Raw genomic sequence first — 27993 nt, forward strand, 5'->3', positions numbered from 1 at the left:
AACGGCCAAACGGTTTTCCTAATGATATCATCCCGCACAGATGCTCTAAGCTGATTTGGGGAAAAGGTGGGGGCACGGGGCCTCACGACTTACGCAGACGCATACGTAAACTCCAGGAACCCAGGAACCCTCCATTGAATTTTCAAATCTGCCGAGTCCTGATCATTATCGTCGGTTCATCGGTTGGGATAATTGTTCTATTTCGGGCCATGTGGCGACCTTCATGAGCTTAATATATTCTGGTGGCTGAACGTGAAAATTCTGGTGTTGCAGGTGGCAACCATATGGCTGATCGACACTCGAATCTTCCTTCGATCGGCGGAGGATTCTTCTACCCCTTCGATCAATCCAGGGAGGGGCGTTTGATCTCAAATTCCTTTTATTTTGAGACTCCGAATGTTTCATATTCAACGGACTCGGTGATTCGGAGGCTGTCAGAACCTTACTGTGGTCCCCAGGTGGTTTCGCTAGTTACCACCACTCTCAGATCGATTCAGCGAATCAGGGTTTAAATTCCGATCGGCATCGATTCTTATCGGTGGCAGTCTAGACTCACTATGCAATTTAAACGTCAACCGTCATGAACTATTCATAATCACCAATTCTCCCTCGCCTATTAACTATTGCTTATGAGTCTATCCCACTCAAAGTTGTACACAGTATGGAAAATGCGAAAGCCATTCCCAAATCGGAGGTCGCTTTTTGCATGCATAATTCGATATCGCAATGACCGACTTCTTATGGTGGACTTCATAGAACACACGTGCCCCCTCGAAGCCGAGAAACTATTCCAGCATATCTGTGGCACATCCGTAAGATGCAATAGCATTACCGTCGACACAACATCAGTTGGAAGAATGATTCGAGCTCATGGCCTTTAAAGTCCAGTAGACCAATGAAAGCCTAAGAAAGCGGATCCACATCTGCGGGCGCGGATTCTTATCAGATGCATCATGATTCATGCATGTCAAGCCCAACTTCGATTTCTCCCTTGGGCCTTGAGTTAACATTGCAAATGGACAACCGGGTAGCAGAAAATGTCCTCGGTACTCTAGGCGCAGTCCGTTTCCCCCTCCTCTGAAGACTACTCAAACTAACCATGCTGCTTAGGTCTGCTGGTCCATCCAAGTAAGCGATCGCCAACGCCCCTTAGTAACTCCGTAGTTCGTACTAATTCCACCGTCCAGCTACTTCCCCAAATAATCATAAACTACAGGAGACATGACACCGAAGGGCTACAAGGGTCAATGATGCTCCTCTGGGCCGTTGCAGGAGTTCCTCTCGGAGTGTACAATATCGTCGAAGAATTCAACATTGCATTAAGGATCCAACCTCAGATCCTGACGACTCTCAGCCTCCTTACCTGGGCCCAGTGTCTCTACTATGGAAAGGTGATCTCTTCCCTATCACCATGCAACCTGAGGCTCGTAAACTCACCATGATCCAGAAATACCGAATCGTGAAATGTTGCGTCGCTGTCACCTCGCTTCTCCTGCTCTTAGGTGGGATTGAAGCCGGACTAATTTTTGGCTTGAGGGCTGCTAAAAACCGCGGACTGGAATGGCCTCTTATTCTGATGGCTGTTTTGAGTGCATCTCTCCTTGCTGCGGGTGTATTGAGACACTACTGGGACATCTATGTCCACCGGACTGTTCGGGGAATCAGTTTCATCTTTGTTGGGATTGATGCGGCTGGGGATTTATTTTCTCTTGTGTCTGTTTGTAGGTCAACTGGTTTCTCGCGGAGGTGATCAGGAACTAACGTGTGTGCAGTGTTTGGACCCCCGATTGACGTCCTCGGGATCGTAATCTACGGGACGGAACTGACACTTTGGATCGGCATATTTATCTGTGGTGCGGTGTATAATCTCCGGCCTTGGATTAAAGAACACTGCAGGCAGGATATTAATGTCGCAGACCCGCTGTCGCTGCATCCAATGCCCTCGTCGACTTCTGTGTTCAGAACCGCTTCTGGATCTCGAGTTATGGAAAGGAGGCCATGGCACAATTCTTCATGAGTCAGTTGACCAAAGAATTTCTAGAGCTTGCATGTGTATACTAAACAGAGATGACATCTTTCGTTCCCGATTTGGTTTCAGTCTGACCGAATGAAGACTATGTACTCATGTCCGGTCGTCTTCTAGTGTCTATCTTGATCAAGGGCAGAATATGGCAGACCAAAGTAAGTTGCAACGAGCTCAGTAATAGGTAATACTGCGTTGGTGGGTTGTGAATAGTTACAACACGTCAAGGCCCGGAAACATACCAATGCATTGCTCGTTATTCTTGACTCAATGACCATTACATAGATATCTTGACAGGTAAAAGAAACAGAGAAGAACAATTAATGAACGCCATCGATTAGGAGAAAGCGGCACGCGGCTCGTTCTCTACCAACATAGGGCTAGATTCGAGCCAAGAACAAACTCCCTGGTGAGATGCGGAAGGTAACGTGAAAAAATAAAGCGCGAAGAGACAAGGAAAAATATGATGGGCACCAGGGATGAGCTGCACGCTTTGGGGGTAATATTTTACACAGAAAAACCACAAACACCGTTGTTCCGTAACATTTACTCGGGCTTCTTGCCGACCATGAGGTACATGGGGGTGAAGAGGTTCTTCTGGGCACCCTCAACCAGACAGTCAGCAGCCAAGGCCAAGCTGTCAGCAGTCTTTTGGGAACCCTTAGGGAAGAGACCGATCTTCTCACCCGCGCCGACAAAACGGTGGGCAATGCCGCGGCCCCACCAGGTCATGCGGGCGATGGTGAAGAAATCCCAAGCCGAAGCCATGTGCTTGAAAGAGCCCGCCAGCGGGTAGTACCAGGGAATGGCATCGGGACGAGCAGCGAGATCCTCGTGGTGCTTCAATGTGAAGCCAGCGTTCTTCATGGCCTCGAGACCCTCGGAGATGCGGACCATGTTGGAGATACCGTCACCCTGCTCGATACCGAGACGAATGCGACGGTGTTCGGGGTCATCGTTGTTGTACTCGTCGGTCATGAGCCACTCGTACACAGCGAAGGTACCACCGGGCTTCAGGACACGGAAGATCTCGCTGTAGACACCGACCAGCTCGGGGGCGTGAACGGTAGCCTCAATAGCATACACGGCATCGAAGGTGTTGTCGGGGAAGTTCATTTGCATGAAATCGCCCTTGACGAAGGCCATCTTGTCTGAGAGACCCTGCTTCTCGGCGTAGTGGGTGGCGCGGTCGATTTGGTAGTCGTTGTTGTTCAATCCAGTGACGTGAGCACCTGTGAACTTGACCATCTCGCGGGCGGGACCACCGACACCACAGCCAACATCCAGAACCTTCATGTCCTCCGTGATACCAGCCTGGAGGGCAAGGTAGTGTTCGTGGCGGGCAATGGCCTGGTGGAAAGGCTCACCGTAGGCGAAGCGGCAGAAGTGGAAGGAGGAGCCCCATCCGTACTCGTAGAAGTCGGTCGCCAGGTTGTAGTAGCTGTAAATTATTAGTCTAAGAAGCGCCGATCGAGGGGTATGTTTCGGAACTTACTGTCGGGTCAAGGTAGCATATTCAGCCTTGCGAGCCTATCACACATAGTTCGTTAGCGATAAATCTCATTTGGCTCGAGTGTGTACCACCATACCTCACGGGTCTCGGCTGTCTCAGTGACGGCATCCTTGTTATCCCAGTGCTTGAAGTACTCGTCGACAGCAGCCTTCTGCGCAGCGGCGTCCTTTTGGCGCAAGGCAGTGAGACCACCCTGGGCCTTAGCCGATTTGCCGTGCATGGCCTTGTTGAAGGCAGCATCACGCTCCTTGTCCTCACGTTCCAATGACAATATAGAAGGAGCCATGTTGAAGAATGAGTCGCAAAAGATTAAAAGGGGTAGATTGTTGAAGGAGTAATAGAGGGTCAATTAAAGACGATGTATACCAAATGAACTGGATATACCGCAAATTAGAAGTGAAGAGAGTGAAGCGAATGAATTGCGACTGGAGGAGCAGAAAGAAAGGGGAAATAAATAAGAGTCGAACCCCAAGCAACTTTTTGACAATCTGGAGTCCGGAACCAATCAGGGGTTTGTTCCGAGCGACTAGATCGTTCGCCCAGGGGGAATTTTCTGGAGTGGCCACACTTCTCTCGTATTTTCATTTTTCCGAGCGGGTCACCGGAGGCTGCTGCTCCCGAGAGAAAAGAGAAGGGTGGCCTGACCGGGAGCTGAGCCACGTAGCACGTGACTATTGAGCCACAATAGCCACCCGGGACACGCCACTTCTATCGATCTTGATAATCCGAGCTCTCTCACTTCTCGGATCAGCTTCATACTATCCGTCATGCCTCCACAGATCAAGCATGATCTTAACCGCTCCGGCTGGGAGTCGACTGATTTCCCATCCGTTTGCGAGAACTGCCTTCCCGAGAATCCGTACGTGCAGATGATTAAGGAAGACCATGGCGCAGAATGCAAGATTGTAAGTCATAATTTGGACCCTAAAGCTCAGCTATGATCGAATACTGACTATTTAGTGCACGCGCCCCTTCACTGTCTTCCGCTGGAAAGCCGATCGGACTTCTCGTCAGAAGCGATCCATCATTTGTCTGACTTGCGCGCGCCTGAAGAACTGCTGTCAGTGCTGCATGCTGGATCTTTCGTTCGGTCTTCCCATCGTCGTCCGTGATGCCGCCCTTAAGATGGTCGCCCCTGGACCTGAGAGTTCCATCAACCGCGAGTACTATGCGCAGAATAACGAAAAGGAGATCGAAGAAGGCCGTGGTGCAATCGAAGAATACGAGAAAACAGACGACAAGGCTCGCGAGCTGTTGCGCCGCCTCGCAAACAGTGAGCCATATTACCGCAAGCCTCGACGGATCGAAGCACCTGCCGAAGGGGAGGAACGTGAGGAATCTACATCAACAGACCAACCACGAACAAACAGCCGCTATGGAAACGGGCCAGGTCCGATTCGCACGAGTGAAAGCCGCACCGGCAACCGACTGCCAGGCCGTGGGGGGCGAGGTGGTGGCCGAGGTGGCCGCCCATTCCCCAGTACCACTCAATTGCCTCCTTCGCCTGCGGATATTCTGCCACCTTCAGACCCCAACATCACTTCGTTGTTCATTACAGGTGTTGAAGACGATCTCCCTGAACATGCACTACGCACATTCTTCAGTGAATTCGGCCAGCTTCGGTCGCTGATCTGCTCTCACCGCTCCCACTGCGCATTCATCAACTATGTCAATCGCGCGGATGCCGAAACCGCCGCACACCACTGTCAAGGCAAGGCCATTATCCAGGGCTGCCCTCTGCGCGTTCGCTGGGGAAAGCCCAAGCCCTTGGATAACTTGGACCGAGAGGAGAGGATGAATAATGCCCGCGAGGGCCGCCAGGCCGTGGGGTCAGTCAACAAGGGCAAACAGCCAGATCGACGAGCTATTGCGGGCGCGGGAGACAATGCTACCCAGGAGAAGGCTCAAGCTCACGTTGTTGCACCTCCGCCCGGATCAGGCGAAGTTCAGTACGCCAGTCTGAATGGCGATTAAACAATGGTTGCGCGGAATTATTATCAAACAAATTGAGACTGCATGTAATCTAGGATTCGGAGCGGGCGTTATCATGGATTGGGATTATTCTATGCCGTTTTATGTACTTCAATCGAAAATACCCCAGAGACGCCAATGAATAGAAGAGTCGGGTATCTTATAATACAAGTCCAGTCACTGCTTTAGCTTGATGTACCATTCCGCAGGCCGTAGGTTCAACGCAGGCACAGGCCCGGCTTTAACCTCGAATTCAGCTGACATTTTTGGCTTGGAGTTGACTGGGCGATTTGCTCAGACTCAACTGAGCGTCATGATAATTGGACCCAATCATGAAGAGCAAGCCTTGTGAATCTTCACATCCTTCTCGCCGACTTTGATAGAGTCGTTGTCGCCGCGTTCGATCTGGTCGTGGATATTGAGTTCTGTAAAAATGGTCTCTCGTCAGCTCACAACTCATAACAACAGCGAGCCTGCGTAGGGAATAGGAGTCCTAAACCAATGACATACCCCACTTAGCAGATTCATCTCCCTGCGGCCTTGAGCCCTGGACGATGTTGTGGCGCAAGATGTTGGCAACCTCGATCGCATGGTTGATTTGCATGCCAGTGTCGACGCCCGGGCGACGATTCTTGTCGAAGTTTTTGCGAGCTTCTTGGCGAGCAGCAGTCAGGACTGGGAGATCGTCTAGAACAGACATTAGTATAAGGGAGAGAATCACTTCGCTGGAGGGAGTTTGCTGCACTAACTATGGAAGACAATACGGGTGGACCGAAGAAGCTGACGATACGCGCTCTTAGCGGCAGCAGCAGTGGACGAGGCCATGATGAGATCGAAATTTGCAAAGTATAGATGAAGTATGCAGGGAAAGGTTGAATAGCACGGCTCGGAGACGGCCGCTGTAGATGCGGAGGTATAAGAGTGTTTTAGGTGGTAGCGCAGATGCAGTGAGATATATTGTGTAATCTGTTGGTATGAAAGAGAATAGCAATCGACTCGACCAAGATTTCGGCTGTACAACGAAGATAACAAGAGGCAAGACCAAGAGCCATCGCCAATCTTGACATCTTCGAACATCACACCTGTGATTGGCCGATGAGGCGGGTATTCGGGGCAGAAAAAAACCGGCAGGCAAAAAAATCCATCGCGGGACCAAACGCTCTCCACACACAACTTGGTATCTTCACCAACATCATATACAATGGCTACTGCTCAAGTTGTCGACATTTCCCTCCCTTCCTTGCCTCAGGGCTGGACTAGTGAGAAGGACTTCAAGATTTTGGGATCTCTCTCCGGTGCCACCAAGCGTAACGTGGAGCCCGTTGGCCCGCACTTCCTCGCTCACGCTCGCCGAGTAGGTTTCACCAAAGGATTTTTGTCTATTCTTCATTTCCTCGGAACTAACACTCCCACAGTCCCGCCACAACCGCACTTTCTCCGAGGATGAGCGCCTCCAGGCTCAGAACAACGTCAAGAAGACTGAGACTGAGGAAGATGATGATATCTCCGAGGATGAGGACCCTATGATGCTTGCCCGTGAGGCCAAGGACTGGAAGGTCAGTTATCTAATACCCATCTTCCTTTTTACTCCATTCTGACCCTCAACAGAGCCAAGATCACTACGCCGTTCTCGGTCTGAGCAAGTACCGCTACCGCGCTACTCCCGAGCAGATCAAGCGGGCCCACCGCAAGAAGGTTCTGCGTCACCACCCCGATAAGAAGGCCGCTCAGGGCAAGAGCGACGAGAACGACAGTTTCTTCAAGTGTATCCAGAAGGCCACCGACCTTCTTTTGGACCCTACTCGCCGCCGCCAGTTCGATTCCGTCGATGAGAACGCCGAGGTTGAGCCCCCCACCAAGAAGCTCAGCGGCAGCAAGTTCTACAAGGCCTGGCACCCCGTTTTCGTCGCCGAGGGTCGCTTCTCCAACAAGCAGCCCGTCCCCGAACTCGGAGACGAGAACAGCACCCAGGAGCACGTCGAGACTTTCTACAACTTCTGGTACAACTTCGACAGCTGGAGGACTTTCGAGTACCTCGATGAGGACGTTCCCGATGATGGAGAGAGCCGTGACCAGAAGCGTCACGTCGAAAAGAAGAACGCCAACGCTCGTCGCAAGCGCAAGACCGAGGATACCGTCCGTCTGCGTGAGCTCGTTGACGAGTGTCTCTCCTCCGATGAGCGTATCAAGAAGTTCCGCCAGCAGGCCCGTGCTGGCAAGGATGCTAAGCGTCTTGCCAAGGAGGAGGAGATCCGTCGCCAGAAGGAGGAGAAGGAGAAGGCTAAGGCCGACGAGGAGAAGCGCAAGAAGGAGGCTGAGGAGGCCGCCAAGGCTGAGCGCGAGAAGAGCAAGAAGGCCAAGGAGGCCGCTAAGAACGCTGCCAAGAAGAACAAGCGTATCCTCAAGGGATCCGTCAAGGAGGTTAACTACTTCGCCGCCGGCGGTGATGCCTCCGCCACCGAGATCGACAATGTCCTCAGTGATGTCGACCTCATCATGGGCAAGATCGACGTTGACGAGCTCGCCGTGCTGGCTGAGAAGCTTACCATTGCCGGTACTGACGGTGCTGCCGTTAAGTCTGCTTGGACTGGTGAGGCTCAGCGCCTTGTCGATGCTGGCAAGCTCAAGGCCGGCGAGACCAAGGTCTTCGCTTAGGTCGCCTTGTCTACGAGATAGATGAAGGGTAGTATAGGCTGCCTTGATCATGACTATTTACGCCACATAGAGTAGAAAAAATGCATGACTCTTGTTTATCCTAAGGCATAGACACAATCGGGTGCTGGACTGGTAGAGCTTCTGAGGTAACCAAAAGTCAACTCCAAGGACAATCCAGAATTCAACGAACTGACAGATACCACCTGGCTTAGTCCACGGGACCCAAGGGTATATGACACGCGTAATGGAACCTGTAGATATTGAAGTGGTCTAGGCCAGAATGTCTCCTGGTAAGGCGCTTCAGAACGGGCCCAAAGAGCCAAACTGAATCGCAGATGTCCTGAGATTGTCGGGAGACCACCGGTGGCATTCTCAACTTATATACAGCAGTACCATGCCCGGGCATGCCGGCTAAATACCTTAGCATCATACCGGTGCCCTGGTCCCTACGCACCTCAGCCCCGTGTATGCTGAATGCTTATTCCAGTGATTAGCCTCGGAAAACTCTTGGGAGACTTGGCTTGCGAATGTGCCGAGCAGCTTCTCAAAGTAAAATTCGGTGTACCTGAAATCCACCTCTAATATATCACATAATTGCACCTACACCACTGAGCCAAGCACAATGGCGAAAGCGACAAGTTGTGTGGTCAGAGTCCGTCAGGCACTTCTTCAATGTGTAGCCAGTTAGGGCTTGGCGGGCAAGAACGTGCAGGAAAGTAAAGGGCCCCCATGGAATTACCCCGCCCAAAGTTCCCCACCAACCGGTATCCGTCCAATTAAACACATCATGGCTGCGAGTCTAATCCATCTCAGTGTAACTCAACTACCGACTGACTCCGTCGGACAAAAAGCCTGCAAGATACGCTCAATCCCCGCGATCCCAACGTGGTAGTAACAGGAATGCAGCCCTGAAGCTACATACTGTGTATGCCCGGGCGGATTTGGCCGCCTTGCTGATCGGCCTACCAGCCGGTGAGGGGAATGTCACGCCCCTCACAGCTCCAGTACACAGTATATAAGATCAGGTGTGCATCGCCTGATCTGCTCATTAATTCCCTTTCTCATCGCAGCTACATATCCCCGCGACCTTGGAAATGTTCACCAAGCAGACTCTTCTCGCGTTGATCGGGACTCTGGCCCTGGCCAACGCTTCTGATCAGAAACCAACTCAGGCGGAGATTGATGCTGCACGGGCGAAGGTCCTGCCCTACTCGCCTGTATCTAATGTCAAGGGTCTGGCCTTCAACCGGTTTGTAAATATCTGGCTCGAGAACACCGTGAGTCACCCCTTGCATACACGACAATGACCACGTGCTCATCCCTTTGCAGGACTTTGAAACCACTGCTGCGGACTCCAGCATGTCCAAGCTGGCCAAGGAAGGTATCCTCTTGAACAACTACTTCGCTGTCACCCACCCCTCGGAGCCGAACTACTGCATGTCCGCTGGCGGTGATGCCTTTGGCATGGACGATGATGATTACAACAGAGTCCCCGCCAATGTCTCAACCATCGCGGATCTGTTCGACACCAAACACATCGCCTGGGGCGAGTATCAAGAGGACATGCCATATGCTGGCTACCTGGGCGAGCGATACCCGCAGAGCGGCCCGAATCAGTATGTGCGCAAGCACAACCCGCTGATTCTGTACGATTCGGTCACAAATGACGCCGTGCGCCCGCGCCAAATTAAGAATTTCACCACCTTCTACGAGGATCTGGAGCACCAGCGCTTGCCCCAGCACATGTTCATCACCCCGAACATGACCAACGATGCCCACGACAGCGACATCCACGTGGCCGGTAGCTGGGTGGACCGCTTCTTGTCTCCCTTGCTGGAGAACAAGTACTTCACCAAAGACACCTTGGTGCTTGTGACCTTCGACGAGGCGGGCAACTATACCCGCCCTAACCGGGTCTATAGTTACTTGCTTGGTGGTGCTGTCCCCAAGCACCTAAAGGGTACCAGCGATGATACCTTCTACACCCACTATTCAATCATCGCCTCTTTGTCCGCCAACTGGGGCCTTCCCTCGCTCGGCCGATGGGACTGCGGCGCCAACCTGCTAAAACTCGTTGCGGATAAGACCGGCTACGTCAACTGGGAGGTTGATCTTGACAACGTCTTTATTAACCAGACTTATCCTGGTCCACTCTCCAGTGGTGATCTTTCGGAGTTCAGCCCCGTGTGGCCGGTCCCTGCTACCGAGGGCGCTTGCTCTGCTGGTCATGGAATTGTTGATATTGTGAAGAAGACGTGGGACGGTCTCAAGCCTACCTACAACTACACAAGCCCTGTGCCGTATGACGCGGTGTCTGGAAACAACGTTGGTATCAAGTACCACCGTACTCTGGTATGAATATCTCGCTCTTCTCTTCCTGGTGACCTGATACTAATAGATGAATAGAAGCACGGCGAGAAAGAGTCTGGTGTTACTGGCCAGTGAGACTGGTAACCCATGTGGTTGTTGCACTGTGGCTAATGCTTCAGCTATGAGCCCGCAAATGTGTCCTTGTCAAAGCTCGCTCGAGGGCCGTTTGGATATCTGGTTTGTTCAAAAGGAGGTTCTGCGATCATTTTAAATCCATCATTATGGATAAATGCTGTTTTCCGTTTCCTCGGTGTATATACAGCCTGCCTTGTCGATGAGCACTGGCCACGATGGTCACCGAGATACTATACCCCACAATTTTGAATATATATCGCTCGACTGGGTTTCTCAACCTTCCATCAAGGATGATGTATCTGAATCAAAGATCGCTCACGTAGAAGGAGTCCATTCCATCCGCGAAGGTCTCTATAGAGCGTCAAGCACACTACACCAAGTACCATAGGTAGGTAGCAGGAGCTTCTAGCAATCTCAACCTCCACAGGTAGGCACGAGATAGGTACCTACCTTAGTAGTCAGACTCGATAATTAGTTCGCTTAAGTACAATGCATGTATCTAGGCAGGTAGGTAACCTGGAAGGTTGTAACCTAAGTGGTAGTAACTGTGGAAATATGTACGGCGGGGAGTAGCATTGAAACATAACTAGCCCGAAGCCTGTCAAACTCAGCCCTATCGCGCAACAGTCCACAGCATCAGTGATACAACCTTCCCCACACGTCTCATGATATCTCCGCAATAACGACACCTTTTGTCCGCCAGATCACCCTAACAAATACTAGAACAACCCAAGCAGCGCAGAGAAAAGCTGACTCCTATTTAACCTTCCGGGCCGCATCGTGCCAGACATAGGAATAGGATTCAGCCCCTCGCCACATGGCGCCATGACCCAAGGTTTCAACCATGCCCATACGGAAAAATATTCCCCGAGGATTCCACGAGGAACTCGAGGGGAACGCCAAGACGGACTTCCAGAGCGCCACTCACGGCAACGCCAGGCGGCCAGGCTCTAACATGACGTCCAGTGGCTGCCGCTTTGATCCTGTGGCTTCCGCTTTGACGGCCTTGCCGTTGAAGATCTGCAAGCCGTGCCCGTCGCCGTCTGTGCTAGCAATAACGGAATGTATAGCGAGCAGGCTCCTTCGCAGGGGTTGTCGGCTATTGTGTCGGGCACAGAACTCCAAGACCAACCCTTGTCTATACGGAGAACGTACGGAGTACACTTCCGAAGCCATTACCGCCAAAAGCGCGTGTGCCTTTTCCCAGTGGGGAAAGTTGGGAGTAATTGGCTCGTGATAGCGTTAATTTGCAGCAAACTAATCCTGCGACGCAGGTAATCTACGATGTCTAACATACGGAACATTATTCGTCCAATGGGAGGAAGGTTTAATCTAGTTATGGATGGTACATGTTAGTAGTAAGTACCTGCGCAGTTCCACATGCTGTGAATCCAGACGCAGTTGCTCGAGTTCATTACGAGAGCCGAACTCGCGTTTCGCGTATGTCCGACAACGCCCGCACGACGGCTGTCGCCAAGGAGAAAGGATTTTACGAGGATTCAAGACGGTAGGGTGCTATAACGCTATTCCGTATCCGTCTGGGTTTTTAAATTGTTTACCCGGGGTCGTGCGACGGATGTGGGCCCCCTATTTTCGCGATCTCATCTCACATCTGGTGAACGTCCATCATGGTTTGGCCAAGTGGTGGCCAAGTGGTGGCCAAGTGGCCAAGTAATGAACTCCGTGGCGGAGGTCGCCTTGTCATTGCTTGTTGATAGGAGAGTTTGGGGAAATTTCTTGGAAAGACTTGGTTAAAGCCAAGTGACGGTAAGCAAATACGCGTGCGAAGGAAGCGTCCAAATTCAAATTTGCACTTAAAGAGATGATCATTCCTGACTATGGAAGTCGTTTCGCGGAGGGACCCACTGCTGTCTTTTTCTACTTCTGTCTGTGTTGGATTTTTTTCGACTTCGCCAAGTGGTTAAACGTCTCAGTTGTGCCCACGGACTTGTCTTGTCCGAACCCTCGGTTCGGAAGATTAAATCCTCCAGGTAAATTATCGCGACTGTGAGCATAGGGCTAAGAACTCTAAAGCCAATATCGACATGGATATGCTTCAAGGTTCAAATGATCCTGGACGCAGTAAGCGCAGGAAACGGGCACCCGTGGACGCCTTGGAACTTTTGTAGGCATCTGGACGCCTCGACCTACCTCCAGCATATGCGTCTCTCAATCGAGTGTTCCAATCCCGCAGACCTCGCAATAAACGCCGGAGTCCGTCGATCATTGCTCAGGACGGTATCCCAACACCACCCCGGGAAATTAATGTACGGAGTACGGCTAAACCGCTACATAACCGAGCTTCGGATAGGGCGAACGTCGGGGTAGGTGAAAGAGAGAAAAAGGAAACTGTAACGAGAGATCGTGAGTAGGTCAGATTTCGGGTTGACCAGTCAGTCCCCGAAGTTCGCCAAAGAAGAAATGGAACGGGCTTAACCCAATTCTGGCTGACCAATGAAGTCAATGAATCAGATTAACTTGAAAGGAAAAACCACGGCCCCTGGGGCCCTGACCCACTTCACCCAAAACCTCCCACTCTTTCTATACCCCGTGGAGTAAAAAAAGAAATTAAAACAATAAAACAAATAAAACCATTAATAATAAACGGAAAGTAATATTAAAACAGAAATAAAAACAAAAAGAAAGAAAATGGAGGGTCGGATAAGATTCCTGTTCCAGCCAGACTAATCGATGCCTGTCGACGCCTCAAGCCATTCAGGGATTAGCCTTATCCACTCTTCACAAAACCCATCAACAATGAAGACATAGAGGAAAGCCTCCTACGTCTCGAGAGGTATATCACCGCAAACCTTTGTGATTTCCTGTTGGCAGATATTGGTCCACGGCCAAGTCTCCCGAGCCGCATGGTACTTGGCGAAACCCACGAGAGTTGAGCTTGTCTCATCCCCGCAACTCCACTAATATCGGGCAGCCCCTCGTCCCTTGTTGGCCGCCGGGGTCGAACTCGGCCCCCACGGCGGGTCGCGCGACTTGCCTCTACAACATTGTACCCAGCGCCGCCGATGTCACGCCAAAGTTTCCACTCCCTCTTGGCACATGCTAAGCAAACATGGGGCCCCTAAACATGCGAATGCATATAAGGTACAGGCACATCCCCCAGGTGTCTGAGCTTTCTCTTCTTTCTTCTCCATGTTGCTTTGGACCTATCCTCTCTTCATCTCATAGAGGACCTTCATCATGTGGACCACAACCTCCGGCCTGAGGGGCAAGAAGCTCCATCTCGCCATTACCTTCACCTCCGTTGTTGGATTCTCACTCTTTGGTTATGATCAGGGTCTGATGTCCGGTATCATCTCCGGCGACCAGTTCACTAAGGAGTTCCCGCCTCTCTACGGTGACTCCGAGCACGTCGCCGTCCTGCGTGGTGCCGTCACAGCCTGTTACGAACTCGGATGCTTCTTCGGTGCTATCTTCACTCTCGTTTGGGGCCAGAAAATTGGCCGCACCCCCCTTCTCGTCGCCGGCGGTCTCCTCATGATTCTCGGCACTGTCATTTCCACTGCTGCCTTCGGTCCTCACTGGGGTCTCGGTCAGTTCGTCGTTGGACGTGTTATCTCCGGTCTTGGAAACGGCATGGACACTGCTACCATCCCCGTGTGGCAGTCTGAATGTTCCAAGGCTCACAACCGTGGTTTCCTCGTCTGCTTCGAGGGTGCCATTATTGCCGTCGGTACCTTCATTGCCTACTGGCTCGATTTCGGTCTTTCCTACGTCGACAGCTCCGTCCAGTGGCGGTTCCCCGTCGCCTTCCAGATCGTCTTCGCCATCGCTGTCACCGTTGGTGGACTTATGTTGCCCGAATCTCCTCGTTGGTTCGTCATGCAGGGTCATGACCAGGAGGCCCTTGAGGTTCTGGCTTCACTCAACGGCAGTGCTGTCGATGCCGAGGATGTACTCGAGGATTACAACCTGATGAAAGCTGATCTCAACGCCCTTCAGGGCATCGAGGCTAACAGCAGCTGGAAGATCCTGTTCACTGGAGGTAAGACCCAGAACTTCCAGCGTCTCATGATTGGATGCTCTGGTCAGTTCTTCCAGCAGTTCACTGGTTGCAACGCTGCCATTTACTACTCCACCCTGCTGTTCCAGCAGAACTTGCACATGACTGGCAAGCTTCCCCTCGTTCTGGGTGGTGTCTTCGCTACCGTCTACGCCCTCTCCACCATCCCCTCCTTCTTCATGATTGAGAAGGTCGGTCGTCGCAACCTGTTCTTGATCGGCTTCCTCGGCCAGGGTCTCAGTTTCATCATCACCATGGGCTGCCTCATCAAGTCGAACGAACAGAACTCCAAGGGTGCCGTCGTCGGTATCTTCTTGTTCATCATCTTCTTCGCCTTTACTACGCTGCCTCTCCCCTGGATCTACCCTCCCGAGATCAACCCCCTCCGCACCCGTACCAAGGCCGCCTCCGCTTCCACCTGCACCAACTGGATCACCAACTTCGCCGTCGTCATGTTCACCCCCGTCTTCTCTAACCAGTCCGACTGGGGTATCTACCTGTTCTTCGCGCTGGTCAACTTCGTCGCCATTCCCTTCGCCTGGTTCTTCTACTGTGAGACCGCCGGCCGTGACCTCGAGGAGGTGGACATTATCTTCGCCAAGGCCCACGTTGAGAAGAAATGGCCCTACAAGGTTGCCCAGGAGCTGCCCAAGCTCACCGTTGCCCAGATCACACAGATGCAGAACGAGCTCGGTCTGGAGGCTCCTGACCACCAGATGGCAGTTCAGGCCGAGAAGGCTGAGAAGGCTATGAGCAGCGGCAGCGGCAGTGAGACCAAGCACTCTGACTAAATTGTCTCGTGCCATTGGTGATTCTCAATTGATGTCGACTGAGTTGTGTTCGCGGTGCGAATCGGATATAATGTTTTGTCTCGGATCTCATATATTATGTGACCATAGATTCTCTATACCCCCCCCCCCCGGTCCGAAAGCAGGCAGACTAGTATGTCAATAGTCTGTCTGACTCTCCTTTCTTTTTCTTTTTCTCTAACTATATTCTCCATTGATAAATAAATATTTTGACTCACATATCTCTCTCTCCTCACATAGATTGTAATCTGCACGGTTGAGCATGGAATAATTCCTTTCACGCTGGGCGCTATCATGTCAGCCCTGTTGCCCTGTAGCCCTGGAGTCAGCCTTGGTAATATTCCATCCTGACATCCTCCAAAAAGCCCTACTTAACCTACGGAGTACAATATCAACCATAGGCTCCATAGCGCTACATCCACATCCCCATTTATTGTCTCCATACCAGTTAGGAACTCAACAACCCCTGTCGATCACAGACGATCGATAGAACCAGAGAGCAGTCTAGACACGCATTTCCAACCGGGAAGACCCTAGTCAGCATGTGATTGAATATGAAATACCTGCATAGAAGTATTACTGTATTTCAATCAATCCAGGGGTCAAAAGAAAGAAAGCCAATTCTAAACACGATATTTCTAATGCGCCTGAGACCGCAGTAGCCGAGGTCGAGGTCTAATTCATAACACATACACACATGCCGAAGCATGCACAAGTCTTCGCCAAAGCTTCTTAATTTGTACCGTAATATTTTCAGATTATTTATTAGGATCAAATGTCTCTACACTGTACGTCTATACAAAATAGCCCGACACCTGTAGTACTATCCCGCCGCATAAGTACTCTTCTTCCTCAACGTCTCCCCAAACCTCCACATCAACACCGGCGCCAAAGCCCCAATCACCACAGCCACAAACGCCAGTACACTATTCCCCCACCCATACCCCAGCGCCGAATACATATACGGGGCGAAAAGCGGGAACCCGAAACCAGCCAGCGATCTCAGGAACGACCCCGCCGCAAGCGCACTCGCCGCATACCGCGCGTACGTATCAACCATATACGTCTGAATACACTGGAAAGCGACGATATTGCCCGCGCCAAAGAGCACGGCACCGATATTCGGCGCAATCCAATGAACCCGATACTGGGCCGTCCAGCCGTAGATAAATAGACCCGAGGGAATGAGAAAGGCACCGACGAAGAGCAGCGGGACACGGAACTCGGGTTTTCCGACGCCGCCGTTGCGCGCTTTGAGACGGCGGTAGATGCGGTCGTTTAGCGGGGCGCAGATCTGGCTGCCGAGGAAGAAGCCCAGACCTAGGGAGATGTAGTTGAGTCCGCCTATGCCGGTTGATTCGTTGTAGTAGGCTGCGCTGGTCCAGAGGGTTGGGAAGGTCGAGAGGACGAGGTACATTATGCCGTAGATGTAGGCCATGAAGAGGGCGAGGGCTTGCACGATTGGTTGGGTGAAGAGGAGGCGGAAGGGGCGGACTAGTGCGCTGCGGATGACTTGCGGTAGGGTTCTGTTTTGGCGTTCGGTTTCGGTTTGGTAGGTTTCGTCGTTGGTTTCTTTTCGTAGGCGTGCGGCGCGTGCGCGCAGGAGGACGGGGCCGTAGCTTTCGCGGAGGAATAAGAGGCCCATTGCTTGGATTAGGGCGTCGGCGATGGAGGTGGAGTAGAAGACCCAGCGCCAGCTTGTGTGTTCTGCTATGAAGCCGCCGGCGATTGGGCCCATGGCTGGACCGAGGAGGGGGGCCAGACTGTAGATTGCGATTCCTTTGCCGCGCTCTTCGGGGCGGAAACAGTCTGATAGGACGCCGCCGCCGATCTGGATGTCGGTTGGTTAGATATAGGTTTCTTCTTTTCTACTTTGATAGATCGGTTTTAGGGCTTGGCTAAGCTTACTGCGAGTGGGGCACTGCCTCCTAGTCCAGAGAAGAATCGGCAGACGATCAATTGGACTTTAGTTTGAGAAACGGCGCATCCAATGTTGAAGACCAGGAAAAAGAGGTTGGCAAGTTGCAGGACGATGGTTCGCCCGTAGACCTCTGATAATGGTCCGAGGAATAACGGACCTACTGCATAGGCTAGAACGAAGACTGAAAGCATAAGTTGCGAGACAACCTGATCGGTGACGTGCAAATCAGCTGCGAGCTCCTTTAATGCCGGTGCAACCATTGAAGAAGAGACGGGTGAGATGAATGTGAACAATGACACGGTGATAACGGCCGCCCATTTCTTCTTGTAACTCCAGTTCTTTGGATTCTCAGGGTCGTCTGGACCATCCCATGTTACCTGTTCCTAGTCAGTACTCGAGCACTAGAGCTAGAAGACAAGGGCCTACCAATTTCGGATCGGCATGAGACCGATTCGACTTGCCCGTCCGGGTTTTCTCCAACTCAGGTCGTGAAGGACCTGCATTCTCCAGATCCAGGTCGCGCTCATTCACAGTCCCATCTCTCACTTCTTGGACGGGTGTGGCAGCATCCTTATGTTCGCCATCGCTGTGGTATACTGACTGGTCATTCATGTGTCGTCCCGAATAAACCCGATCCAACTGATGCAGTCCTGGATTCGACGAAGATCTGAGTCTTGTCCCCGTACCAGCCAAGCTCTGGGATCGATCAGACTCGGAGTCCGAACTGGATGTCGACATCGACTGTGACCCGGACAGACCAGTCTCTTTATGTTCCGACATGATGATCAATGTCTATGATCCCGTCGAACCAGACGACAAGCAGAACCAAAATAATTATCCGAGCATGGAAATTGGATTTGCTATATACAAAACCAACTCAGGTACGCCAGGTACGAAAGACTGGGTCAAGAAGAAAAATCAAGCTTCCAAAGTGGGGAACCTGTTTATTAACATTTTCAACGAGAACGGCAATCGTTAACGACAAAGCGTATTCTTATCACCGCCAACTGTCCCATGAGCAATTCATTCAAGCATAGCCATTGGCTGCTGCCAGCCTGCTGCTCCCAAGGCCACTTGGGCTCCTCCTGGCCACCTCTGGCCACCTCTGGCCAGACCCCATCTGCGCTCTTTGACACGAATCAATTTGAATATGGCGGCATGGGCCGTCTCCTTTTTGTCCATTCAGACGATTCGAATGGAACAAAAGTGGCTCCGGTTGCAGCCCTGAGGAGTCACGGAACGGGTTCTCGGCACAACGGTCACGTGCCAATCGCGATCGACACTGGTACCTGCCGTATCGGGATCTTGGTCCAGGGCTATCCCGGAATCTGATGTGTTTGTCTACCCGGTACCGGGATCAGTATGGGAGATACACAGGGAGAAAAGTATTGTCTCATCCCATTGCTATTGACAAGGACCTAGAGAGAAGAGAGGGAAGAGAAAGGAGGAAAGAGAAGACTCTCCGTCACTTAACTCCGTGACTAACTCCGTAGCTACAGTGGATTCAAGATTGGGTGCCGACTGCTGTCACGTGGGGCATAGACCCCTCGACAGCTTGTGATTGGCTGGTTGTTCCTCGTGGAGTCGTTGGTTCGTTCGCTAAGCTTTTCCCGGCTCCACCTGCTCCTGTTGACTCCGTACTACATACAGATCAAGTTCACGATGCATCAGATCTATCTCAATGGGCCTTTGCTAAGTCATTGACGACTCGACAAATCCTGGAAGCCGAAGATGGTCTATCACCGTCGATGGATCCATCGTATACCTGCTCATGCTGCCATGCAAGAAGAGCTTATCCTTCAGTGTTTCAATTCGGCTATTCGATTAGATTCCAGTCCGAATAACCAAGCGCTACGCTGTTTACTGCTTGTGAAATGTTTCAATAGAAAAAATGATGGCAATTTGGTACGATACCTGCTAACATTATTAAGACATCCCCAAGCCTAAGAATTGTAGACCTTTCCCACCGGACACTTCCCAACCAACTTATCCGTCTTCGCACTGGGACAGAATTTCTGCTCCTTGCCCATCTTCTCAGCCTCCTTCGAAGTCTTTTCCACCTCGTCGAAAGTAAACGATGGCTTCGGCAACAGCTCGAACACACCCTTGGCATACTGAGGGGACACTCGGAATAGCTGTGCCAGGTATTTCACCTGGATCTGGGGGTAGTCCACTTTCTTCAATGCAGCGGCGGTATTCGCGTGGAGATGGCTTCGGGCCTTGCTGTCCATCACCTTCTCATACAGCATGCGAGGCTGCTCGTACTCGGTGGGGCTGCCTTCGTGCCAGAAGTGCGACTTACGGCTCACCGTATTATCGGCAACCTGGTACGGAGCTTCGGCGGCATCAGGACGGAACTTGTTCACGAAGCTGTTTGGTGCATACTGCGGGTTGCCGGCGTGGTTTGCGTCTGCTCTCATTTGGCCGTCGAAGTTCAAGGAGGAGTATGAAGAGGCCATGAATGGGCAATTCACGGGCACTTGATGCCAATTGACTCCAATACGGTGGAGTTGGGCATCACGGTAGAAGAAGGTACGGAACTGAAGGAGAGGGTCTGGGCTGTCTTCGATTCCCGGGACCATGCTGCCCGGGGAAAACGCAGCTTGCTCCACGTCTCTGTGGAAGTTCTCAGGGTTACGGTTCAACACCAGCTTGCCGAATTCGTGCAACTGAACAACACCTCTATCAGCAAATGAAATGACTAGTTAGGGCTAAAGATCTTACCGGGAACTTATTCTTTGGCCACACCTTGGTGACGTCGAAGGGGTCGAAGCCAAGCTTATCAGCATCAGCTTCATCCGGCTGCATGATCTGGACATGTGCAGTCCAGGTAATCTCTTCGCCGTTCTCAATGGCCTTCCAGAGGTCACGCTTTGAGTAATCAGGATCTTCACCGCTGAGTCTCATTGCTTCGTCGGCAGTGAACTGTTTCTGGCCATGGTTGGCGAGGAAGTGGTATTTGATATACACGAACTCGCCATTCTTGTTGACCCTGTTACGAGGCATGTCAGCAGTGCTTTGATGGGAAAGGTATTTGCGCAAGGCCCGCACCATTTAAAGGTATGGCATCCGTATCCGTGGTTATGTCTCCATCCCTGGGGAGTACCATGGTCACTGAAGAACATCATTCCTGCATGGTTACTATACGCGCGTTAGAATCCTTGTTTGATCTGCTTTCGAGCGTGCTTCTTACCCCTCTGGCGTGTGGGCAAGGAGATCGAACAGAGAATTGTGGTCAAGCAAGAAGTTCTGCGGGTTGCGGTACTGAGAGCGGATCACATCCGGCCCCTGGATGGGATCGCGGCAAAAGAACACAGGCTTGAAAGAATCAGCAGCTGAGCCTAACGAGAAAGAACAGAGACACGTACGAAGTTCAAGCCAACGATATCATAGTTGCCCTCTCCTGTGTAGAACTTGACGGCAAATCCACGAGGGTTTCTAGCCAGATCGGGAAACTCGCGACCCAAGGTGACTGTTGAGAAACGTGTGAACACGGGAGTTCTGAGGCCAACGCTTTTCAGAAAGTCGGCCTGGTACTTTGATCAGAATTGTTTTGGCACTGGCATAGGTCACTCGAAACCAACCTTGCAATACGGAGTAACATCTTTAGTGACCTCGAAATACCCGAATGCTCCACTGCCACCTGGAAGAAGGTCAGACACGAGTGAGTCTGAGGTATTATCCACAGTTGGCTTACAAGGATGAACCATTCTCTCCAGATTCTTGGAACGGTTGAAGTGCTGCTGTTTCTGGAATAGGTGAATATCAGAAGCCACAGGGATGCCTCCGACAGTCTTGCTGTGTGCTCCATCTGGGAAGGGAATGCCTTCGTTGCTTGTGAAGTATGGACCATCATCCACCCTTTTGCCAGCGCCTTGCACACCGGTTATTTTTGCAGCTGTTCTCGCAGGGCCATCGTTGGCTCCTTGGAAGAGTGAGGACAGCTGCATAGCCCTTGGGTCGATCCCCACAGAGCCAACTGCCTCCCCTAGAGCTTGCAGTGGGTGAGCAGCCATGATGAAATGATTTGTATAAACTATGTTTGATATCACAAGAGTATGGGAGTGGTAGATTCTGGGGAATTGATGGGAGATGCTATGGCTTTTAAGTTGCTCCTCGAAGCAACAAAATGTTTGTTATGCGCCGAGACTTGGACAAGAGCCAACGAAAACTTGAAATTTGTGCATTGTTTCCAGGTTAAATAAACTGGAAGTAGGCATAGGGTCCAGAACCCAGGGTGACCATATTTCTCGTCATTCTCACATCACCAATGGCTTTCGCAGCAAATTATGTGCATGGTTTGGACCAATTGTATAGGAGAAATTACAGATCAAGAGAAATAACATCCTCTAATAGGAGAAGGTTGGACCGTTGAAGTTTGGTAGATGCCGAGGGAGTTGGATAGCCTCAATATCGGGAGTCGGGACTCCGGGAGTTCTAACTTCTTAGTCGATTACGAGACCCTCTGTGAGATGAGTGGAGCAATCTCCTTTGCAAAGAGCTGCAGTCTAGACTCTACACAGTAGAAAAGCAGTTCCCACCAGTGAACGTGTTTAGCTGAACAGAAGGTCACTGTCATGATGACATAAACTCATACCATTTTCCTGGAAGGTTGGAAAGTTTCCAAGGTTTCTGAGCTTTCTCCAGCTCAGCCCATTCTGAGGACAAAATATCCCATCAGAAAGTTCTGCATAAAACATGCATCTATGAATCCTAGGTGTTAGTGAACAATGAAGATCATTACCTCCAGGGCTGGCCTTCCAACGTCCTGGATGATACATCAGGCGATATGTCAACATAGATGCCCTAAGTCTCTTCCCATGGTTTCTGTATACTAGTCACATCAGTCTGTCATTCATTCGAATCATTCCAACTATTTCCATATTCATTCGCCCATTCACATACAGCCCAAAGTATGCCTGTCTGGTACAGTACATCTCTATATGCCTCAGGCAGAAACTTCCCCACATAATACACTGCCAAGGCTCGATCTTCCGAAATCGGCGCCAACACCGGCCAATCAGATTGGATGCATAATAACAGCCCGGAGAAGAAAAAAAAAGGGACCATCATCTTCTTCTTCCCCAGTTTTACCAACACAACTGTGAAGATGGTGAGCCAACTAGTTTGGCAGCGGGCCTCCGCAACTCGTGGAGTGAGTGAAGCAATTTCCATGGCCCAATCCCTCAGACTAACCCTCTCAATAGATGGCCACACGACTCTCCACACAACGGCTTTTCGCCCGTGGCCTAGCCACCGAGTCCTCCTCCTCCCGCATGCCCCCGTACCCCAAACTCGTCCGCAACCTCGAACAGGTCCGTCGAGTGCTTGGCTCCGAGCGCGCTCTCACCCTCGCCGAAAAGATCCTCTACGCGCATCTGGACAATGCCGAGGAGTCATTGCTCACCGGAACCAACAATGGTCGCGACGTCCGAGGCAAGGCCAACCTGAAGCTGAAGCCTGACCGCGTCGCCATGCAGGATGCCTCAGCCCAGATGGCCTTGCTCCAATTCATGTCCTGTGGTCTTCCTTCGACTGCCGTCCCTGCCAGTATCCACTGCGACCACATGATCGTCGGTGAGCGCGGTGCCGATACCGATCTGCCGGCATCGATCCAGGGTAATCGCGAGGTGTTCGACTTCTTGGAGAGCGCCGCCAAGCGCTATGGTATCGAGTTCTGGCCCCCGGTGCAGGCATTATCCACCAGAGCGTGCTGGAGAACTACGCCGCCCCTGGATTGATGATGCTGGGCACTGACAGCCACACTCCTAACGCAGGTGGTCTGGGTGCGATTGCTATTGGTGTCGGTGGTGCCGATGCTGTCGATGCGCTTGTCGACGCTCCTTGGGAGCTCAAGGCTCCCAAGGTCCTCGGTGTGCGCCTCGAGGGCAAGCTCAGCGGTTGGGCTTCCCCCAAGGATATCATCCTGTCCTTGGCTGGCAAGCTGACCGTGCGTGGTGGTACCGGCTATGTCGTTGAATACCACGGTCCTGGTGTCGAAACTCTCAGCTGCACCGGTATGGCTACCTGCTGTAACATGGGTGCCGAGGTCGGTGCTACCACCTCAATCTTCCCCTTCTCGCCTAGCATGGTTCCCTACCTGCAATCGACCCACCGCGGCCACGTCGCCGAGGCTGCAGCTGAGGTCGCCGCTGCTGGCCCCTCCAGCTTGCTCGCCGCCGACTCCAAGGCCGAGTACGACCAGCTGGTCACGATCAACCTCTCCGAGCTCGAGCCGCACATCAACGGTCCCTTCACTCCCGACTTCTCGGTGCCGCTGTCCCGCTTCGCCGATACCGTCCGCGAGAAAAACTGGCCCGAGACCTTCGGTGCCGGCCTCATCGGCAGCTGCACCAACTCCTCGTACGAAGACATGACCCGTGCCGAGGATCTCGTCAAGCAAGCCACCGCCGCCGGTCTCAAGCCGAAGGCAGATTTCTTCATCACCCCCGGCAGTGAACAGATCCGCGCCACTCTCGACCGCGACCAGACTCTCAACACCTTCTCCGAAGCCGGCGGCACCGTCCTCGCCAACGCCTGCGGCCCCTGCATCGGCCAATGGAAGCGCACCGACGGCGTCCCCAAAGGCGAAGAAAACGCCATCTTCACCTCCTACAACCGCAACTTCCCCGGCCGCAACGACGGCAACCGCAAAACAATGAACTTCCTCGCCTCCCCGGAACTCGTCACCGCCCTCGCCTACTCCGGCAGCACAACCTTCAACCCCATGACCGACTCCCTCACCGCACCGGACGGCTCAACCTTCAAGTTCCAGCCCCCCAAGGGCTACGACCTCCCCAGCGCCGGCTTCGAAGAAGGAAACCCCAACTTCCTCCCCACAGCCGCCACCCCAGACCCCAGCAGCGAAGTCATCGTCTCCCCGACCTCCGACCGTCTCGCCCTCCTCGAGCCCTTCGCCCCCTTCCCCAAAGCCGACCTCTCCGGCCTCCAGGTCCTCTACAAGGTCAAAGGCCAGTGCACAACAGACACCATCTCCGCCGCCGGCCCCTGGCTCAAATACAAGGGCCACCTGCCCAACATCTCCGCCAACACGCTCATCGGCGCCGTCAACGCCGCTACCGGCGAGACAAACGTCGCCTACGACGAAGCCGGCAAGCAATACGGTATTCCCGAGCTCGCCGAATCATGGAAGCAGCGCGGTATCGAGTGGCTCGTCGTTGCGGAGGATAACTACGGCGAGGGCTCGGCCCGCGAACACGCCGCGCTGCAGCCGCGGTACCTCGGTGGTCGTGTGATTGTTTCTAAGAGTTTTGCTCGTATCCACGAGACGAATCTTAAGAAGCAGGGTGTTGTCCCGCTTACGTTCGCTAATCGTGAGGACTATGATCGTATCGATGCTTGTGATAAGGTTGATACCGTTGGTCTTTATGATGTCCTGCAGGCTGGTGGACAGGGTGAGATTCAGTTGAGGGTTACTAAGCACAAGACTGGGGAGCAGTTTGCGATTCCGGTTCAGCATACTCTTAGCAAGGATCAGTGTGGTTTCATTCTTGCTGGTAGTGCTTTGAACTTGTTGGCGAAGAAGGCGAATGCTTAGATGAGGAGAGAATTTGTGCATCACTTCAAAAGTGGGTTTATATAGATCCGGTGTTGATGTTTATATCCAATCGCCCTTTCGTGGCGTTTTGTTTCAAGATTTGTTTGTCGACTAGATGATATCCAATGTGATCTGTATTCTACTGTTCCTTTGTTCACGAGTAAATAGAAGTAGTAGGTACCTAGTGCCACCTGAGGTGGAAGCTGATAGCCGTCGAGTCATTCGATTGATCGCAATTCATTCAGCACATGCCATGGTATATTTCGAAGATGGTATGGATGTGGTGTCAAAACATGAAACAAAGAGAAAAGAACCAAGATGGACATGAACTGGATATAGTGGTTCGTCAAAAAAAGCATCGTAATGCCTGGTCCTGGCTATGCAGGAAACCAAAGGAGAATGAGAATAATAATCAAAAGAGCCTAAGAACATGAGCACCAAGATCTAGACAAAACAGAAGAAAAAAATGTGAACACCCTAAAACAATCATATCCTGATTGCTGAGCTTCAGTAGATGTCTTCGGACATCTCCGAGTAAATATGAACGCCAACAAGCCTTTCTATGTAGGCGAAAGAAGTGAAAAAAATACTGGCTTCATGCGGATGCAGATGCATCATGCAAGACCCTTTTTAGATCTTCAAACGGGAATGGAATGGGAGAGAAAAAAGAAAGAGGAAGTAGGCAGCGACAGACCTTGGAATGTTCATCAACCACCCCACTTTTGATCAGAATACCCAGGATCCCCCGGATTGACCCCTAGCATCTGACCAGGGCTATTGACGTACATATTCCCTTGGTTGCTGCCATACCCACTCATCCCCGAATCATCCTCGTCAAAGCCAAACTCCCCACCAGAGCTAGCATCAAAACTACTCCGCCCACCAATATCACTCGGCTCATCACCACCAGCCGCAATTTGATCCCACTGCAACGTCTGCAAAGCAGGGTACTGAGCGAGCAGCGCAGCAGGCAAAACGAAGTTGCCCGTGGATTGCCCATCCATGTCGGGCATATTGGGCATAACGAGCGGCTGCGGAACCGGCTGGAGATGACCGGAGGGTGATTGTTGCTGTTGCTGCTGGTGCTTGAGTAAGACGCGTTCGCGTTCTTGGGTTTCTTCGTCTAGAAGAGGCTTGATGCAGACCCGGCCGGCTTCGGAGCGGAAGTGGCGGCCCAGAGCGTCCGCACGAGCGAAGCGGCGGCCGCATCCCCATTGGCCGCTTCGCGCGAGCTCGCCTCGGCAGACGAATTTCTTCTCGCCGGAGTGAAGGCCTTCGTGGCGTTTGCGATCGTGTTGGCGGGCGAATGCTTTGCCGCAGACTGTGCATACGAATGGTCTTTCGTCGGTGTGGGTGCGGAGGTGGGAGCGTAGGTTGTAGGCGCGAGTAAATCGCTTGGGACATAGGTCGCATTGGAAGGTGGCTGGGTGTTTTTGGATTCGTTTCGACTCTCCGGGAGCTGCTCCAGGTCGCTGCGGGTCAGCGAGATCGAGGATGTAATTGCGATTCTCGATCGACGAGGTTGAAAGGCGTCGGTTGGATCGGGAAGGCGATGCATTTCGCGAACCGGGGTTGCTGCGCGAGTGCGAGCTAATCGATCCGACGGGCGACAATGATCGTGGGGTGGCAGATGCGTGGGGCTCCAGGCTCGACGTTGAGGTTGCGGGAGAGCGTGGGCGAGAAGCAGGGTGGTAAGGATCAGATTTGCTACGCACACGGGATCCTGTATTGGGTTAACGTCAGTCCAGTCCCGTTCTATGGCGGCTCATCACTTACGCATAGCGGGAGGGCTCAATGAGTCGAAATCGGCAGCCTCTTTAGATAGGTCGAAGGTTGGATTTCGCAACGGCGGGGCAAACTCAACATTGATCGATGGAGGAGCCATCTGAGAAGCCTGACCAATGTCGCCTGGGATATTGTTCATTTGGCCCATGCCCATCATGTCCTCCTGGGACATTCCATACATATCTGTTGGCGCCGAAGGGAATTGCGTAAGGTAAGAATTGTTTGGCACCATCTCACCTCCCTGTTGTGGCATTAACCGTGGCGAGATATACGGGCTGTGAAGCGGGCTAATGCCCTGCTGTTGCTGCTGCTCTGACAATGTGAACGACTCCATCCCTAATCCAGTGTCGTAGAGGCTTGGATCGCTTTGGGGAGCCAAAGAAGGCGATGCATTGTTCTCGATGCCGTCGAACTCGTGTTGCGACAAGTAAGGGGAGTGATTGGCCGACGATACCTCAGACACTTCCGATGGAGCGCGCCGATGGCCTTGGAAGGAAACATTGTTCATAACCGACTGCCATTCTGCGTTTGGCTGGGCGGTCAGGTACGCTGCCGTGGCCGGGTCAAGCGAAGCGTGTCGTGAATGCTGGGGGGTGTAGTATGTGCCCGGTGTGGATCCTGGAGGGGAGAGAGGGCCAGGCGAGTGCTGCTGATCTTGCGAGGATGGATGGGAAGAGGGTGAGGGATTAGAGATGGGGCTGACCAGATCAGCCGGGTTGATCGCTTGGTTCATTGACTGGCGCTGATGCATCTGCGGGTCCATCAACAATGAAGAGTCGTACTCCGACGCAGAGCCGCTGTTGGGGCTGTGATTCTGGTAAAGAGAGAAGTCCAGTTCCGGCTGATTTGAGTGGAGCATATTCGAGAAGTTCTCGTCGCCCTGCATCGGCCTGAGTCCTGTCGCGGACTGTTCCAGCTGACTGACCAAGCTTGTCTCGAATGACTGCGATATGGGAATATTGTTCGTATTTATGTTTGAAGGGTAACCCTGATCCGTCGGCGCGGATAATGTGTGTGTCGAGGGTGTCTCGGGGAGATAGTTGGCGTATCCATATGCCTCAGCGCCACCAATGCCGCCGTTGGGAATCTGGAAGGAGGGGTTTGTGGGATACGCCGACATGGCGGGGTTCATTCCTATTTCACCAGCGTTGGGATCATGATATTGCTGGCCGTGGGGCAAAGGGCTCACGCTCCGATGTTCAAGATCCCCTGGGGAATGAGCCGAGCCCAGGTTCTGGTCGTGCGAGGCCATAGTCGCGAATGCGCGAGGGTGAGGCTCGTGGGTGAGCGCC

At 52.3% G+C, this 27993-nt stretch overlaps 12 protein-coding genes across 12 annotated transcripts; 6 read left to right on the forward strand and 6 right to left on the reverse strand.

Moving 5' to 3' along the window:
* Nucleotides 1-1015: 1015 nt before the first annotated feature.
* Nucleotides 1016-2017, forward strand: N7515_006115 (PQ-loop repeat-containing protein; the record flags this gene model as incomplete). The annotated part of the gene is made up of 5 exons (XM_056666859.1): nt 1016-1060; nt 1111-1128; nt 1188-1391; nt 1448-1721; nt 1773-2017. The coding sequence occupies 5 exons, from the start codon at nt 1016-1018 to the stop codon at nt 2015-2017; spliced, it is 786 nt and encodes a 261-aa protein (XP_056520455.1).
* A 552-nt stretch (nt 2018-2569) lies between these two features.
* On the reverse strand, nt 2570-3822 carry erg6 (sterol 24-C-methyltransferase; the record flags this gene model as incomplete). Its single annotated transcript, XM_056666860.1, has 3 exons — nt 2570-3464; nt 3519-3553; nt 3613-3822. 3 exons carry the CDS (start codon nt 3820-3822, stop codon nt 2570-2572), a joined length of 1140 nt encoding a protein of 379 aa, XP_056520456.1.
* Nucleotides 3823-4303: 481 nt separating this feature from the next.
* Nucleotides 4304-5510, forward strand: slt11 (Pre-mRNA-splicing factor ECM2; the record flags this gene model as incomplete). The annotated part of the gene is made up of 2 exons (XM_056666861.1): nt 4304-4441; nt 4497-5510. The coding sequence occupies 2 exons, from the start codon at nt 4304-4306 to the stop codon at nt 5508-5510; spliced, it is 1152 nt and encodes a 383-aa protein (XP_056520457.1).
* Nucleotides 5511-5837: 327 nt separating this feature from the next.
* N7515_006118 (LYR motif-containing protein) lies at nt 5838-6332 on the reverse strand (the record flags this gene model as incomplete). Its single annotated transcript, XM_056666862.1, has 3 exons — nt 5838-5932; nt 6018-6194; nt 6257-6332. The coding sequence occupies 3 exons, from the start codon at nt 6330-6332 to the stop codon at nt 5838-5840; spliced, it is 348 nt and encodes a 115-aa protein (XP_056520458.1).
* A 376-nt stretch (nt 6333-6708) lies between these two features.
* Nucleotides 6709-8162, forward strand: N7515_006119 (putative ribosome associated DnaJ chaperone Zuotin; the record flags this gene model as incomplete). The annotated part of the gene is made up of 3 exons (XM_056666863.1): nt 6709-6861; nt 6923-7063; nt 7116-8162. 3 exons carry the CDS (start codon nt 6709-6711, stop codon nt 8160-8162), a joined length of 1341 nt encoding a protein of 446 aa, XP_056520459.1.
* Nucleotides 8163-9256: 1094 nt separating this feature from the next.
* N7515_006120 (putative acid phosphatase) lies at nt 9257-10607 on the forward strand (the record flags this gene model as incomplete). The annotated part of the gene is made up of 3 exons (XM_056666864.1): nt 9257-9439; nt 9492-10514; nt 10569-10607. 3 exons carry the CDS (start codon nt 9257-9259, stop codon nt 10605-10607), a joined length of 1245 nt encoding a protein of 414 aa, XP_056520460.1.
* Nucleotides 10608-11531: 924 nt separating this feature from the next.
* On the reverse strand, nt 11532-11783 carry N7515_006121 (uncharacterized protein; the record flags this gene model as incomplete). The annotated part of the gene is made up of 1 exon (XM_056666865.1): nt 11532-11783. The coding sequence occupies one exon, from the start codon at nt 11781-11783 to the stop codon at nt 11532-11534; it is 252 nt and encodes an 83-aa protein (XP_056520461.1).
* A 2022-nt stretch (nt 11784-13805) lies between these two features.
* On the forward strand, nt 13806-15419 carry N7515_006122 (uncharacterized protein; the record flags this gene model as incomplete). The annotated part of the gene is made up of 1 exon (XM_056666866.1): nt 13806-15419. One exon carries the CDS (start codon nt 13806-13808, stop codon nt 15417-15419), a length of 1614 nt encoding a protein of 537 aa, XP_056520462.1.
* An 841-nt stretch (nt 15420-16260) lies between these two features.
* N7515_006123 (MFS transporter) lies at nt 16261-18138 on the reverse strand (the record flags this gene model as incomplete). The annotated part of the gene is made up of 3 exons (XM_056666867.1): nt 16261-17268; nt 17346-17735; nt 17785-18138. The coding sequence occupies 3 exons, from the start codon at nt 18136-18138 to the stop codon at nt 16261-16263; spliced, it is 1752 nt and encodes a 583-aa protein (XP_056520463.1).
* Nucleotides 18139-19301: 1163 nt separating this feature from the next.
* N7515_006124 (catalase) lies at nt 19302-21374 on the reverse strand (the record flags this gene model as incomplete). Its single annotated transcript, XM_056666868.1, has 7 exons — nt 19302-20027; nt 20083-20350; nt 20410-20499; nt 20552-20676; nt 20727-20888; nt 20943-21001; nt 21056-21374. 7 exons carry the CDS (start codon nt 21372-21374, stop codon nt 19302-19304), a joined length of 1749 nt encoding a protein of 582 aa, XP_056520464.1.
* Nucleotides 21375-22468: 1094 nt separating this feature from the next.
* On the forward strand, nt 22469-24916 carry N7515_006125 (aconitate hydratase ACO2; the record flags this gene model as incomplete). The annotated part of the gene is made up of 3 exons (XM_056666869.1): nt 22469-22513; nt 22566-23045; nt 23066-24916. The coding sequence occupies 3 exons, from the start codon at nt 22469-22471 to the stop codon at nt 24914-24916; spliced, it is 2376 nt and encodes a 791-aa protein (XP_056520465.1).
* A 707-nt stretch (nt 24917-25623) lies between these two features.
* crzA (putative C2H2 transcription factor Crz1) lies at nt 25624-27953 on the reverse strand (the record flags this gene model as incomplete). Its single annotated transcript, XM_056666870.1, has 2 exons — nt 25624-26639; nt 26693-27953. The coding sequence occupies 2 exons, from the start codon at nt 27951-27953 to the stop codon at nt 25624-25626; spliced, it is 2277 nt and encodes a 758-aa protein (XP_056520466.1).
* Between the last annotated feature and the right edge of the window lie 40 nt (nt 27954-27993).

Source organism: Penicillium bovifimosum, assembly GCF_028826915.1.
Source record: "Penicillium bovifimosum strain IBT 22155 chromosome Unknown utg000005l_segment0_segment0, whole genome shotgun sequence".
Lineage (NCBI taxonomy): Eukaryota > Fungi > Ascomycota > Eurotiomycetes > Eurotiales > Aspergillaceae > Penicillium > Penicillium bovifimosum.